Here is a 16,638-nt window from a genome sequence, read left to right on the forward strand (position 1 = left end):
CCAAAAGCTACAAGTAAACTATGCTGAAAGTTCTGTACGTAGATAGGACTGCTGAAAACTACGTAGACGTAGCAAGACCATTCTGTCCAAACTGCAAAGAAAATACCATGGCTAAGGGATGCTAACAAGATTGTTTTAATATTATAATATAAACAAAAAAAAAAAAAAAAGAAAGGAAGAAAGAGAAAGAGAGATGAAGCTTGTAAATGACTGCTAAAGGAACATCTGCTATTAACATGCTTCTACCTTCTCCTCCTGAACCCTATACCTTTTATCATCATCTTTGCCCTGGAAAAAAGGCAATCATTTTTTCTTTCCTTAACGGCTCCCTTTCTCCTTCTTAGCCATACATTCTATGTTTATTAACTCAGTATCTCATTTTGTTAGTAGCATCATCCCCTACTTGTGCTTCCTTCCCTTCTCCTGCTCCTTTTTATCTCATATTGCTTTGCCTGACTTGTCTTGCTTTCCGTAGTCCCTTCCAACAGAGAGGAAAAAAAAAAGACTGGATTAGGTACCCTGTAGGCAAAAACTTTGCACTTTAAATACCTAACTTTAACCAAAAATAATCTACCCTGAGAAAAATGATTTAATCAAATGTTGATTCTGGAGTATCTTTTTCCTATTTATAGCTTTTTATGCCATTTATTTCTTTCTTTTTAAGAACCAACTTTACAGAGCTCTGATATTAATATCCTTAAGGAGGGATGAGATATTTCAAAAGTGCTGAAGGACGCAGAAGCCCTAAGGCCACTGACTTTCCCTAGGACACCAGGTTCCCAATTCGCACGGGTACGTAAACGAATAACCTCCTTCTGAAATATGACAACTTTTGCTGACTTGACACTTCCATTACTATTCCATTCCATTGCATTTCCATCACCTTGAGACCAGGCTGCATTTGTTTCCCAGCTTTCCCTTTCTCCAGACCTGCCACTGCCATGGAAAGAGAATGATAAAAAGAGAACAAACTCCCACAACCACTGTGATCAGATTTCCAGAGCCTAGCAGGATCACAGTGATGGCAGTGGTTGGAGGATGGAGAGGGTGCACTATTTCACTCTAAGGGGAACAGGGGACAAAAGAACAGGGAATTCTGCTGCATGCTGCTCCAGAAGGCTGGTGGCAAAGGGCTTGGCAAGGCAGCTCCCTGCAGCCAGGACTGCTGGGAACAACTGATCGGTGGGAGTTGCTTTCATCACTCACCGAGCAAACAGGGAAGCAGTGCAAATCATCATGGAAGTGTAAAAATGTATATAATTACACACAGACCTTGTTGCACTGGAAACAGTTAACAGGAAGCTAAATTCTAGGCCATAGTTCACTCTCCTACAAAACAAGCAACTCGGGGGCTCATTTATTCTCCCCTCTTGTGCAGGGCAGAATCTCACCCAGCAGATTTGCCCCACTGCAGTACTGAGCAGGGCAAATAAAATTATTTACAGGAACTGAATCAACTCTGCTGCAAGATGTCATGTTTTCTCTCCTGATCTTGCAAGCTTCAGCAGAGAAATAGAAATGAATTTATTTGGTGCAATAAATCCTGAAAGGGAAAAGAAGCAGTGTTATAGGGAAGCTGCAGGATTTTCTCAAAAGACCAGTTTTACTCTGCATGGGAGGATGTGGGATTCAATCAGAATACATTACATTCTTTTTTCCAGGGCAGAAAGCCCCGCCACTGCCTATCTGAGCATGTCAAGGAATTTGTGTTTTGAGAGGAGAACCAAATATGGTTGAGAGCAATAGGTTAAAAATACCCTTCAGGAGTCCATGCATCATGTGAAGTTGGTTGGGTTTTTTTGAATGCTATTTGTGTGCCAAAGGAGAAAGAGGATTACAAAGTTATAGGAAGGCGGCAATCCACACTATAGCATGACATCAGCAAGATATGTATCACTTTCCAAATGACACTCTGCAAAAACAGATCAAGTGAATGCATCACATCATTATAGCACTCACAGCTGATTTATCTCTGCCGTACAAAGGCAGGCAGCAACTAGGAGATCCAGAGCAGAGAAGCAGAAAAGTCACTGACCTCCCCCTTCAGCCCCTCTGCACCTGTGCTTAGCAGTAAGGGCACACACCAGGCAACTTCCATGCACTGCTGGGAAGCTAAACATGATCTTAAGTCATATTCCGAAAATGAATGGATTTTGGCACAAGCTTTGACATTTTCCTGAACTAAAGGAAGTACCGTCCCAGATGGGGATGCAAAGAGAGGTCTCTGTGCTGAGGCAGCCCTGGTGCCATGCAGAAGAGCTGCAGGGGGAGGAGGATGAAGAGCTCCCAAGTGGCCAGACCCTTCTCGGCACTGTCCCCAGCCCTTGGCAAGGGGACAACCAGATCATCCTCAAGCATGCCCTCACTGCACTCCTGCTTAAACTGAAGAGAATTATCAGGGCTGTTCTCACCACATTAAGACACCTATTCCTACAGGAGCAGCATCTCAGGCCTCCTTCCTCTTCCACACCTATTTGAGGTTCATGGGATACACTGGGGAGGTGACAGCACATACTCAGCTACAGCGGTAAAGGCCAAACCCTGACCTCGCTGGCATTCCCTACTTCCCTGCTGCAGCCCCACACCCTACACTTCTCTCACAGCTATTTTGGGACAGTTCAGGACTCATGAGCTCGTCTGCCTTGCAAACATCTGCAGGCATAACTGTCCTAACTGGATCTCAGATGTTTCTTGCTGTCCCCCTCTCAGTTTCAGTAGATAGAAAGTGGGCACAGCTGTACAGACCTGACCTTGCTTTACCTTAAAATACAGGCCATTGCATTTACAATTTTAAAAGCAACAAGTGAGAGTGAGCAGTATTTCTGACAACAGTCACAGAACATTCCCGAGTTAGAAGAGACCACAAGGATCACAGAGCCCAACCCCTGGCTCCACAAAGCACCACCCAGAAATCAGATTATCCATCTGACAGCTGTGTCCCCATGCACCTTGAACTCCAGTAGCTTGGGGCCGTGATCACTGTCTGCTGCAGACCCTGTCCCTAACCCCCAGCTGCCCTCCCCTGACAGCTCCATGCCGTTCCCTCGGCCCTGTCGCTGTCACACAGAGCAGAGCTCAGCGCTGCCCTCCGCTCCCTGTGAGGAGCTGCAGCCGCCATCAGGCCTCCCCTCAGCTCCTCTGCTCTGTGCTGAGCAAACCCGGGGCCCTCAGCTGCTCCTCATACAACTTGCCCTCCAGCAGAGAAGGGAAGGCCGTACCTTTACAAGAAAAGCACAGGTGGATTCAGACAAAGGTGGAGAGATGTTTCTGCTTGCAGATATGAGTCAGCAAATTTAAAATGATGCAAAGATCATTTCATTTGGTTGTCTTCTGTGTTTATATTTTCATGGGTGTTGTTGAAAGAAAATCCCAATATGCAGATTGCAAAGCATTCTTGACTCTTACAATCTTCTTTTAGAAAACACAATAAAACCATATGTATAATGCTAGCCCATCGTTAGCACTACTGGAGACCAGGAAAGTGCACTTTCTCCAGTCCTTAGCAGACATTTTGAATGGGTGCATTTTATATTTAAACCACAAACTCCTTGTCTTCCTTGAGAGCCAACGCTTCCCACTGCACTCCAGAGGTACTGCACCGGGAGCCGGCTGCTCAACCCCTCTGTGACTCCAGAAACCTTGCTAAGCATGGCCCAAGACTCTAACAAAGGCAGTTCTACATTTTAATCAGGCTGAAGGATCTGCCTAAGCAGAGAGACCGTTCACCCATACGCTCTATGCACCTAGCCTGCAATGCTCGGGTCTGCACCAGAGATCTGCAAGTCACGGGCCTTCAGCTCACAGCCAGGGGTTAGGCACGCAGTCCCTGTTGCCTCTCCTGCATGAAAGCAGTTCTGGGCAAGACCTGAAACACAATCAAGTCAGAGCGATGACTTGTCCGGCAGCGACAGCAGGGAGATGTTTCCCAGGCTGTTCCGACATCAAATGTGACACGCCTGGCTGCGACAGAAATCCCTGGAAAGCAGCCAGCCGCAGGAGCGCTGTCGGGAACGCGGCGCAGAGCAGCCCTGGTGCTACGTTCCTCCCAACGCTGCACACAGTTTTCTCTATTTAACAAACCCTATAGAGATCACACGGACAGCTTAAGCCTCGCTTGATAAATTAGGGTTAGAATACAGCCCCAGCACTGCAAGGATATGGTGCCTGACAGCAGAGCTACAAATGCTGTCTGTGCTGCTTCGTGTGCCGTGTGCAACCCAGTGTGCAGGCAGCTGCCAATACCAATTCTAAAGCAATTTTTAACAAGTGGGAAGTTTGATACTTAGGATGCGAATGCAGAGGATGAGTGAGGATGAATTTGAGATTCCCTCTCAGTGGCTCCCAGAGAAATAAGCAATGGTGATAACTCCTGAGTTCAGCGAGGCCATGGTTTTACCATGGGTTTAATACAAGATTATGCCATAGTAGCACACCATACGTGTAATGTCTTCTGCAAACACGCTGCAGGATAAACCAGCTTCATAGCAGGACTTCCCCATTCTAATTTCTTCCAGAGGTGCAATGCTTGTGCTTTCTCCACTCTCAGCAGCACTCTGAGGGGTCGCTCTGCTTTCTGCTGTCCTTTGCTGGAGTCTGCACCACAGAATGACTTAAAGCAGGGCCACATCTACCTGGCACATTCTTAGTGAAATGGTTTTACGGCTATTTTATGCACACAGCCGTACCAAGTGCTGAAGGAACTGAGGACTTGCTGGGGAAGGTGCTTTGCTGCCTTGTGAGCAGAATTAATGGGTGGCCCTGGACAGGCTGAGTGCTGAGCCACTGCTTCTCAATGAGTTGTTAATGGGGAACATGGAGAGTTAGGAAGTCATGAGGACTTTGTCAATACAGCTGTGGGTAAAAGTGGGTAAGGAACCACTTAAGAAAAAGCATCAAACAAATCTGCAGCTACAGATTCTGTGCTTTCCGGTGCTTAAGAAATTACTTGCAATAATTTTGGAAGCCTAGAAGCAAAACACAACCACAGGACAGATCCTTTTATTAAACTAGAAGCAGCAAGCTAGAAAGAAATCTTGGCAACAGTTGTCTAATTGACAAATTCTTCCTTTTTCAATTCCCAGGAAAGCAGAAGAATGAACAAACCTAAATAATCTGCAGCCACCCGCACGTGAGGGCACCAGAGGAATGATGGTTTCACAGACAACATCTGGCACAAGACAAACGTCTCCATTGCATCCTGGCTGTCAGGAACAGTGGCCTCACAAACAGATCCAAATCCCCTCCTGCACTTTCACACCTGCCAAAATAGCCATCTACATGGTACCCAGGGCCATGAAATAATCTATCCCAGCAGGACTGGCTTGTGGTAGTGCCAACAACACAGCCAAAAGGCACAGGGTTTATTCAAATCTGATCAGATTGAAAGAAGCGTATGAATGTGGAGGTTGGGTTTGCTGGAGCTTGAGAAGAAGGGAGTATTTTCCAGAATTTCTGAGAAATCCTCGCCACTTTCCTACTCTCCCAGCCTCATTATTGCATAATATTTTTTCCCTTTCATTTTATGTGAAGACAACCGCTATTATAAATAGACTGCATTCTTATTTCTTTACCCCCGTGAAGAACACAGAGAAACACTCCCTAGAAAATACTCCCTAGAAGCAAAGTGTTGGATTTATTCAAAGGTAAACATCCAATTTTATGCATCCCATGAGACTTCACAGGAGGTGTTGCTTTTTATGCTAGGAAGTGCTAACCCAGGCAGGACTGCAACTATACTGGTTGCAGGGATTAGGCTCCAGCTTCCCTTCCACACCCAGCTGCTGCAGAAGAACAAGCAGAGCCTTTGCGGTTTTGTAACTCAACCCAATTCAACTGCGGTTGAGAGCCCAAGCCCGAGTGGAATAGAGATGGTTGAGAAGGAGGAGAAGCTAACATTGGGCCATTGAGCCCTGTGAGAACTTGGGGAGTTCTCTGGCCACATCTCATAACCTGCTCCCTATCCTGGGCATGCATGATCAGGAAAGAGGGCCAAAATAGTAGCCAGGTTGTCTTCAAATGAGCCAAGTACAACCCTTGTTCCAAGAAAATACTGTTTGTGGCCAGATCCACTCATTTTCTGGCTTCTCTGCACCAGCCGGGACCCAGAGAGGCCAGGGAAGGGGGAAATTGCCTGGATCTCCTTCCTTCTCTCTGTGTTTCTTCCAACATAAAAGTCATTGTCACAGCCGGAGGAAAAGAGAGGGAATAAGGAACAGAGATAAGGCATCAAGCCTGCAAATATTCTGCATATAAAAGTGTCATGTTTAACAAACCCACTTCCTCATAATGCATAAAAACCCACCACGAAAACTGAAAACACCAGAAATAAGTCACAGACCATAAAGCATGCCTGCATATAAAGAACAGCACTGATAAGTCTTTGACTGGAAATATGAAGGGAGGCTTCTCAGAGCACTAAATAGAAATCAGCTGAACTGGATTACTTGCTGGGCAGCCCAAGATACTTCCATCCAGCTGGTGCTGGTGAGGCATGCTACACAGCACATGCAGTGGAAATATCTGGGCACGTGCTTACCCCTGCATCACTTCCACTTGTGTTTTCCAGCAAAGTACAAACGCATGTTTGATTAGGCAATAGAAGGAGTATCTATCTGCTCCTTCCAAAATTGACCACAAACTCTTGGCAATAACACTGAGTACTTACTTTGGCCCTAACCACACACCACAGTTGTTAAACCGGTCTTCCAAAGGAAGACATTTTGCCAAACTGAATACTCGTAATATAGCAAAGAAGAAAAATTGCATCTGGCTTTATATAATCAGCACTTCAATTGCTCTAACAAAGAGAAGATATATTAAGACTACCTCAGGAAAAGGAAAACCTATTAAAGCAAACGCTAAATGAGATTCTACAAATATTCCTGCCCCTCTCACCTTCCACAGGAAAGTCTTTAGAAATTTTACAAACCCAGAGCCTCATTGTTACTAACCTTTATAGTTCCACTGGTCCCAAGGGCATTAACTCCCACAGATGGTGACTACAGATCAGGTGAGAATATCTTCTAATTTCAGTCACCGCTTTTAGCACAGTACCAACCACGAGAACTCTTGCTCATGAGGTAGGCCTTCTGCAAGAGCCAGGTTGGCTAACAATTCACAAAATAAAACTGATTTAGAAAGATATTAAAATTCCAGGTTCTTTTAACTTGCCATTCTGTTTCTTTCACACATGGGAATCAATAGAGCAAAAACCAAAGACCATGCTAACTGAGTGACCCAAACTTGGAAAAAAACAAAATGCCACCCAAAGAAAAATGGCAAAGTTCCCAGTAGAATCACTAATGCTAGAGTTTCGTCTTTTCTGATTTTCTACGAGTCAATTGAAAAATAATTCAATGAAAATATCATATTATATGCCACTTAAGTTTACCTATATAATGACATTCTCAAACACTGCTTTTGAGATGCAAACTTCATACTAAAACAGTAACAAGCCCCATACATGCAAATGTCAGTGCATGTGTGTATCAGTCTGGCTCACACATACAGCATGATACAGCAGGACATGAATGTGGAGTTCAGCTGGCATTTGCACCATCATGATACACCATCTTAAACATGTATATGCATCTCTTTTCAAGCACTGGTCATTCCTCTCATCTCCTCAGCGGCAACCCCTGGTTCAGGGAAGTGAAATAGCAAAACATACCTCAGACCACAAGTGGAGGCAGAGCTTGGCTCTTGTTACTAGAGAGGCTGCTGCATTTTTGACAAGATCTCCTTTCTTTACAGAAGATTCTGAGTCAGGACTGAGTCTTGAACTCGCTTCTTCTGCCCTGGTTGATACTAAAGGGTGGATGAAGGCAGCAGAGCTGGATGCAGCCACATCCCAAGCAGCACACCCCAGAGGCTGGGCAGGAGCTCACAGCCCCCAAGTTCCTCTTGTGCTGAGTACATAACCTACCCTGGTACCTCGCACAACTGGGGCACTGCGTCTTTAACAACCCCTCCTTGCTAAACACTACTCTACTCATTTTCCACTTCCCAAATCACAGCTGTCAAACCCTATTAATGTGTAGAAAGACACATTTAAACCTAGACCTGCTATGCCAGAAATAGAAGTTCTCATTTTCTTTTCCAAAACATAGAATAGCTGAGCAACAAAGAAAGAAAACGGAAATCTCTACCAAGTGCACATCTGGAACCAATTTGCTGAATGTAGCCACTGGGTGTCACTTTTGATATATATTGGGTCAGCCATGGAGCACTTCAGTAAGAGAAACGGGATTTCAGAAAGGTGATCCCAAGCCAAAACAGACTGCTCTGCAGCCTCCTATGCACAAGCTGTAATTAGCAATTAGCCAGCAACACTGATTTATCAGCAGAATGTCTTCACAAAGATATGAAACATACTCTAAGGTGGCTCTTACCTCTCAGTCTGCAGCGTGACTTTTGATGGCTCCACGTTCGGGTTTTCCCACTCCATCTGTGGGCAGTGCATGAAGTAGCAGAGGGTGTACAAAGCCTCCGGCTCCCAGTAGAGTGATCCCTGCTTCTGGTGCATTGGTGTGCCATTCCCGTGCTGCTTGGCATTCAGTGGCTGGAGGTGGTGCATGGCTCGGGATACGAGGTCACCTGGAAAGCAAGACCTGGGTGAAGGCTGGGCTTTTACCTCTCTCTCTTTTCCTTGTGCTACTATATTTCCCCCAAGTTCTGGAACCAAAGAATGCACCAGGTTGTCTTCCCTGGCCATTTAATTTTGGAGAACCTAAACAGTAAAATGTAGAATCTGTGCAATATTAATCACCAGGCTGGGCTGTGTGGTGACATATCTGGGCTGCAGACAAGCCCCTGAAGGGATGTGTGAATACAGTGTGCTCAGTGACCCTCAGCAGTGCCAGGCTGGCCCATCTCAGCACTGCCACAAGAGCCAGTCCACTGGGGCCAGGGTCACAGCCACCTACAGCCCTTGGAGAATGCCAGACTCCTAGTTCCAAAAGTTACAGAATCAGAGAATGTCTGACATTCAAAGGGACCTCTGGATCCATCTGTTCCAATCCCAGCTCAAGTAGGGACACCCACAGGCCCTGGCCTGGGCATGCTCGGTCACTATCACACTATCACAGCGTTTCCTGATCTCCTGTGCTTCTTTGTGCCCGCTGCCTCTTCTGCCAACCCTGCAAAGTGTCCTCTTTGCATCCTCCCTTCAGGTATTTGCACACAGTGATGAGATCCCCCTGAACCTTCTCTTCTCCAGCCTGAACAACCCCTCCTCTCTCAGCCTCTCCTTATAGGAGAGGACTTAATGGGACTCTCTCCAAGTTTTATATCTCTTCTGTACTGGAGAGCCCACAACTGTCCCCAACATTCCAGGTGTGAACTCTGCAGGGCTGAAAAGAGAGGAAGGATGTTAGGGGGAAGTTCTATACAAGGAGAGTGGTTAGGCCCTGGAACGGGCTGCCCAGGGAGGTTGTGGATGCCCCGTCCTTGGATGTGTTTAAGGCCAGGTTGGACAGGGTCCTGGGCAACCTGATCTGAATGTGTGTGTTTGGTGGCCCTGCTAGGCAGGGGGGTTGGAACTACATGATCCTTGAGGTCCCTTCCAATCCGGGTGATTCTGTGATTCTGTGAAGGATCATCTCCTCCACCCCCTGGCAATATTTTTCTTAATGTTGCCCAGGATACCATTAGCCTTCTCTAGCTAGCAAGGGCACATTGCTAGCTTCAACTCGGTGTCCACTGGGACCCCTAGGTCCTTTTCGTACTAAGCTGCTTTCCAGCAGTGTGCTCTTGCTTTTTGAACTTCCACTTGTTGAACAACATGAGGTTCCTGTCAGCCCACCTCTCCAGCCTGTCTACGGATGGCAGCATGGCCTTTGGAACATCAGACACTCCTCCCAGTTTTCTTATAAACAAGTCTGCAAGTTTGCTGTGGGTACACTGCCTGGAATCCAGATCATTAAGGAAGATGTTGAAAAGGACTGGACCTAGCACCAGGCCCCAGAGGACATCGCTTGTGAATGGCCTCCCTTTGGACATTGTGCCATCTTCCCAAAACACAGTCCCTTACCCCTCAGGGGCGGTTGCTGCCCAGAAAACAAGGAGGGTTTATATCTATGGACCTGTGTGCAGAGTCAACTCCATGGCTCTGGAAAACAAGGCTTAAGACAGTATCATCAGAAATGTGCAAGTGAATTAACTATTTCTAAGTCCAAGTAGGACTGGGAAACTTCATGTTTGTTGAACAGGAAATCCGAGAATTGGGCTCACCTGAGCTATTTAGGAGTCCAGAGAACAGAAAATGGCTGATTAGAAAGATGCTCGTTGTCTCCCTCTATGATTATGTGATTCTGAAAGTTTCTTTGCATTACAGGTATGGGAAATAAGCCACCATATGCTAACCTATGATTATGTTAGCAGGCAAACATACAGGCAGGAGCATTGAATCCCTAAGCACTGTACTGATTGTAACTAATTAACTAAGGCATCTCCCTCTGAGGCAGTGGATTTTATGACATTAGCTATCTAGTGACCACTATATAAAAGACAGCAAAACAATTTTGGTTATAAACTGCCTGTTTTTACATCTTCAGATCATTCAGAAAGTTCTTTGGGGGGAAATAATGTTCTCTGATCAAATCAAATGATTCGTTTTAAATGAAAATCTGAGCAAAAGCCCTTTGGGTCATCCTTGAGCTATGCAAAAGCAATTGATGGGGAAAAGAGGGCATAATTTCCTGGTGCTAAGAGAAAAAAACACAGGTTTTCTCTTTTTTGGTTTTCCTAAATGACCACAGAGAAGCTGGAAACGTGCACAGATGTAGGAACATAACACAAAATCTGAAAACAAACAAACAGCTGAATAATGAACTTGGGGGCAAACTTGAAGCACTATTTTGATTGTGTGCAAGGCAAATCAGAAGTTTTTTTTGTTTTCTTTTGTTTTCTTTTGCAAAGCCCCACCCCTGTTAACACATCACAGTGCATTGCCTCTCCTCTGCCTGCCTTGCACAGGGAATGCTGCTGCTGAGATAATGCGCACCAGGAAGAATAGACATATCTCACCAAAAAACACTCAGCCCAACTCTCCAAAAACACAGTCTTAAAACCATAAAAAGAAGAAAACCGCTGGCATGAGAAAACTGCCGAGTCCATGATTTCAGGGTTTTGACACAAATTTTGCTGCACTCTGCAATATTCTTCTGATTCAAAGCTTTCATTTAAAAATAGTTTCTGCCTTTTCCCACTGCCAGGAAATAGTCATGATAGGACCAGTCTTGCAGCCCTGCATATACATAATTTCCAGGAGAAGCTGTGCAAGTGGAATGTCTGCAGAAATCAGGCCCACCAGTGTAACAGATGTGCCTAAAGTCAGGACTGTGGACTGTGTCAGTCCTGCTCAAAACTATCTGCAGACAAACAGTGGCAAAGTTTGGGACACCCTTCACTCACCCCAGTCTCTCACAGCAGATGTGCACTGCCAAGCCTCGCATGGGGACACTAGCAACATCTCTGAGAGCAGAGGCAAATTCTTCTTCTCCAAAAGGAAAAAATAAAAAGATGATGTAGATATGCTAAGTGCAACATCCAGGTTTAGCAATGATAGCAAAAGCAGAAAAAAGAGTTGCACTAAACGCAGTCTTTTCAGACCCAAGCCACCAAGGCATTGCAGCATGTAGTTATGGCTAGACACATGAACAATCACAGTTAAATGGATTGAGACGGTATGCATCAGAGAACTCCTCTGGTTTCTGTACCAAAAGATAAATAAAATCAGGATACAGTTTAGGCCAAGATTCAGTCAGCAACATGACTTCACCCACATTCCTCATCAAGTCCCAGGGCGATGTGACTTGTATGACACATCCAGCACTGGAGGGAATGGCACGCTGAGTAAGGAGAAGCAGCAGCAGAAGGAATGACGAGTGCAGGGCAGCCAGCTCAGCATCACTGCTGATGCAAGGCTGGAGAAACTCGAGCCTCACTGGGATTGATGGCAAAACTCCAATCAATTTCAACATGACAAAGAGTTCATCCTTTTATTCTGTATTTCCTCAATTGCTTCTTAAGAAACCTAAACCAATTCAAGCCATTAAAGCTGAATTAATGCTTCTTACGTATAAAGTATCATTTAATTACATTATACCAAGAATTGATTGGCTTAGATCTTGCTTTATCCTCTGCCATGTTATCTCTGGCTAAACTTGAAATAAATGCTGTACTAACAATTATTATAACATTCCTCTATCAGGCACAACTCAGGGCTTAAGTAATCAATACCTATAAAGCACTGAGCTTCACAGAGGGCAGTAAGCAAGCATAAAAAGCCACATTATAAGCTTGCTATCTAGTAGGTCAAACACTGGAGGCAGGACAGGAATCTCTGGTTTCAGTTTTATTCCGCTGTGTAACCTTGGAGCAGCCACCACACCCCAGTGCCCTTCTCTATTCCAGCCACATCGAGTTACAGTGCCAAATCTTCAGGGCAGAGACAGTGCCTGAGCACATCAGGGCTGAGGAGGGAGCTGACAGCCATGCACACTGTACAGCAGTACTTAATGCGTACTCTGTAAAATGTGGTGTAGTGTAACATCTGGTTTGAGATGCACGTGCACTCTTTCAGTCTCTGCCACATTTTGCTTTGTTCTTCCTCACTAAGATGCTGTTGCTTCTCTATTTGCTTCCAACAAAGAATGTATCGAGTTCAGTTGCTTTATTCACTGACCTTGAAACTCTTCTTGACTCTGGCCCACATAGCTTACGCACAGGCAGCTCCTTGATGGGACTCCCTGGTCTGGCCTTCAGCAGTCGCACAGCCTGCTCAAGTCTCAATGCAGAGCCCAGACTCACCTCCATGCTGAAGTCAACTCTCCTTGCCAGCTGTAAGAGCCGCAGTCTACCTGAACATCACAGGCAATCTTGAATTTGAGGCTCTGCTCTTCAGAGCTACAGCAATGCTCTGCAAGGTGAACTCTCACCTGCTCACAGCATTGCTGGCTCTTGTGTGCTTGTGCAGTTTGCAGTTTTGCATGCTTTTCTTTCACTCCCGTTGGGTACGTGTGAGAATCCCAGCTTCTGGCTCTCAAAATACATCTCAAACATACGAGCTGAGTGCATCCAAAAGACCAATAAATCCCTGAGTGCAACACTGCCAAAAAAACTAAAATAAATCCCAGATTGGAGTTGCTCTTGTAAGCTGCTGATGCTTCTCCTGATGGTTGCAGTGTCATGATGCAGGGGACTGGGCAGAGATCCACACCCCAGATCCCCTGCACTCCCTCCTGCCCCTGTGCCACGGCCTGCAACCCATCTGCAGAGCAGACCGTGGAACTGAGCTGCCTGATGAAAAACCTCGCCAACATGACTTTGTTTTTAATTTAAACCAAATAAACACTTCCACAATTTATGCAATGCGAGCCAAATGAGCCGCCACACCAACTGTTGTGCTGGCAGAACTGGGGAAAGGAAGACATCACATCGTGTGGGACAGACAAGAAACGAGCAGCGAGGCGGTGGGACGTGCGGGCGTGCTTGTGTTGTGAATCTAGGAAGCCAGAATTGGAGGGAAGGCTCCTGGAGCACAGCAAAGGCTGTGGCAGTCCCAGGATGAGCTTGGCAGCCTTGAGGAGAAGCCCAAGCTGGGCCTGTCTGCCAGCAAAGGGACGAAGAAAGCGGGGATGCATCCACCAGCACTACAGCCTTCCCACTACAAGAAGAGTACAAGAGTACAAGAGTACAAGAGTACAAGAGTACAAGAGTACAAGAGTACAAGAGTACAAGAGTACAAGAGTACAAGAGTACAAGAGTACAAGAGTACAAGAGTACAAGAGTACAAGAGTACAAGAGTACGGGCACCTCAGCGCTTTTTATGAACTCAAGACCCACATGCATACATTTAATTTAAAGATTCAGAATATTATGTAACATGCATGCTGTAACACGGGCCTGGTTTAAGGCCATACTGAATATTTAAGGAATAGCTTCACTGACTGCAAGTCGGAGATGTGATGTGACAGGGAAGGTTAGGCTGCATGGGGGTGCTACGTTCAGCAACCCGCAGCACGCAACTGGAATGCTCCAGCCCTCTTAACAGTGACCAGCTAAACATTTTTTTTGACAGTGAGTGCCTTCAGTAAAACCTGTTACTATCGCTGTTTTTATTTTAGACCCCAGTGCTTACAAAGTAATGTCTGTTTTGCATTGTTTAACAGGGAAGGGGGAAAAAATGCAGAAAAACAACAAGAGGAAGAAGGAGGAAATGAAAGATGTCTAATATCACTCTTCTGACAAGCGTCCTGCAGGATTTTATGGTCTGGCACAATGGACTTGATCTTCCAATTCCACCTGCTCAGGAGCAGGCTCAGGGATAAAGATGTGCAGCCTAAAATGTTCAGCTGTGTGCTTGCACAGCCATGCCTAAGTGGTGAATGATGCTGGGCTGATCCTTGCTGAGCCACTCCCAGTGACACCAGTCTCTAGTTCTTCTTGTTCCAAGAACAACTTAGAAATAATATTTCTACACACAGTTGTTTGACCCGTTTCATTCCTTCAAAGCTCAGGGGAGGGAGGAGAATCTCTGGTGTCACTACAGATCTCTTCAGGTGTGACACTAGGGCTCTAAGCTGTAGGCCGTATTTATGGAGAACACGTAAGAACATATTGCAAGCAGAACACACTGGTTCAGTAACAGTGGTCTAACCACCCCTCCAGCTCTTCATGACTCCACTGTGTGTGTTGGCCTGTTCTGGAGAGTCATGCCCTGCAGTGGGGCTTATGGACAGTAAGCATTGCTGCTTCACAGTGTTCCCTGGGTGAACATGTTCTCCTTAAAGAATGGGACAGAGCCACAAGCTGCAGTTCTGTCCATCCTTCAGACTGTCCACATGATCAGGAGAAGTTTGGGATAGAGAACTGCACTTCAGACACTAAATTCCATAGCACGGCCAGCAGTTTCCAAAGTTTGCCCCCTTACAGCACTGTATAATCCATGGATATCAAGATGCTACAATCACAAAATAAACAAGAGAGTTAGGTGAAGTAGATATGACAACAAGAGAGAATAAATGGAAGGCTTACCCTTATGCTGGGCTCACCACAAAACACCAGAAAGAGGGATCTCCAGATGAGATCCTTCCCCACTGGTAGCCAGCTCTTAAATAGGTCCAGGAGGGGTGCAGCCTGGCTCCACTCCTTCCTGCAGCACAGGTGAACTGCCTTCACCTGTGCTCCTCTGGCTGACTCATGGCTCGCCTCAGGTGATCAATCAGAGGTTCAGGCCGTGACTCAGCAGTTCCCATACACAGCACACAACGCAGGTTCAAATTCCTTTTCTTGATATGGATTCATCTCACAGCTCAGCGTTAAGGCTTTGCATCTACAGCTTTTGCTCAGGGCCAGCTCTAGAGAGACTGTGTTGAAAACATGAATTATAACCCTGATAAAAAAATCGAGACCTATCCAGTTAGATTGCTATCTGGTAGCCATGGCATCCTGCATCCTCCCTATGCTATAAGCGAAGTCTCTCTCCCTTCCTGCCTGCCTGTTGCATCTGGTTTCAGCATCAAAGTGATGTATTGCTACAGCTCACCCAGGCGTATGCCTGTGAGCGCATGAATGCAGGTGAATACAAGCAGTTCAACGGTGCCTCTTGTATGACAGCAGAGTGCCCGCAGTCATCTGCTCAGTCAGCTGCCCAAAGCATCCACACGTTTATGATTCCAGCTACACTGCTCCTACATGTTTGCTCTGCCTCTGGAAGTCCATCCATCTGTATGTCTCGAAAGTCAGCTAAGCAAGAACTGCTTAAGCAAAACTTTCCCTGAGATCATTTACTGGAGGTCTTTATTATTAACTTCCATCTATACTAGGAAAGGAGTCAGCTAGGGTGGGGGCACAGAAGAAAGTCTATCACATACCCTACTGTGTGCATGCACATGTATAATCAAACATGGAGCTATGCTGTTCTTGGCACACAGCACACTCCAAACCCAAGAGCCAGCTGCCTGGGGCTATGGGTGCACTTGGGGTGTCATAACACCCAGTCACTGGAATACCCCGCCTGCTGCAGAATCATCATCAAGCACACCCTGCAATAATCTCCCCTTTTCTGTCTGCTTGTCTACAGTGCCAGCATTGCGCCACTGTGTGAAATTGCTCCGTGCTACCCCAGCCAATTTTTTGTTTTCCCAACAGTAACTTCTCTCTCCTACAGAAAAGCAGAGGAAGGAGCTGTGGTCCCAAGCTCTGAATTTGTACCAAAAGAAGGACCAGTACACAAGCAGTGTCAGCTCCACTGTGCCTCCCAGCAGATCATTTAACCTTTTATCTCGTCTTATCCTCCTATCACAAGAAGGTTCTATTTATATGACAGAGTACGTGTTTGTGTGCAATTTAGTGTTTGTAAAGCCTTTGAAGATAGAAAAAGGATTGAATATATCCCATTAAAATGCCACAATAATAATTAAGCCTTTTCAACTTCACATACCTATTATAATAATATTCTTATTTTCAAAATCTATCCAATGAGGCAAGCATAATGTTTACATTTGACTCCCCTCATACAATGTCAGCTCCAAACAAAACAGCCTTTGACTCAGAAGTTCATCTCCTAACCTAAGGCAGAGCCCTTCACTCTGCCTTTTTGGACCACCATAATTGGATTTTTCTCTGGCCTGACAT

The 16,638-nt window shown here is 45.7% G+C and overlaps 1 protein-coding gene across 3 annotated transcripts in view; it reads right to left on the minus strand.

The window, feature by feature from the left end:
* The window catches only part of BTBD11 (BTB domain containing 11), a 168,707-nt gene that overhangs the window by 48,489 nt on the left and 103,580 nt on the right, over positions 1–16,638 (minus strand). For 2 of the 3 annotated variants that reach the window (XM_042837987.1, XM_042837988.1), the window contains exon 3: positions 8,391–8,595. In XM_042837987.1, coding sequence (XP_042693921.1) covers positions 8,391–8,595 — 205 coding nt within the window. Of the gene's footprint in view, positions 1–8,390; positions 8,596–15,036; positions 15,077–16,638 lie in introns of those variants that run through there. The other variant, XM_042837989.1, reaches the window with a different exon arrangement.

This window comes from Centrocercus urophasianus, unplaced genomic scaffold (assembly GCF_019232065.1).
Source record: "Centrocercus urophasianus isolate 14NV4802_14NV808 unplaced genomic scaffold, USGS_Curo_1.0 seq_73, whole genome shotgun sequence".
Classification (NCBI taxonomy): Eukaryota; Metazoa; Chordata; class Aves; order Galliformes; family Phasianidae; genus Centrocercus; species Centrocercus urophasianus.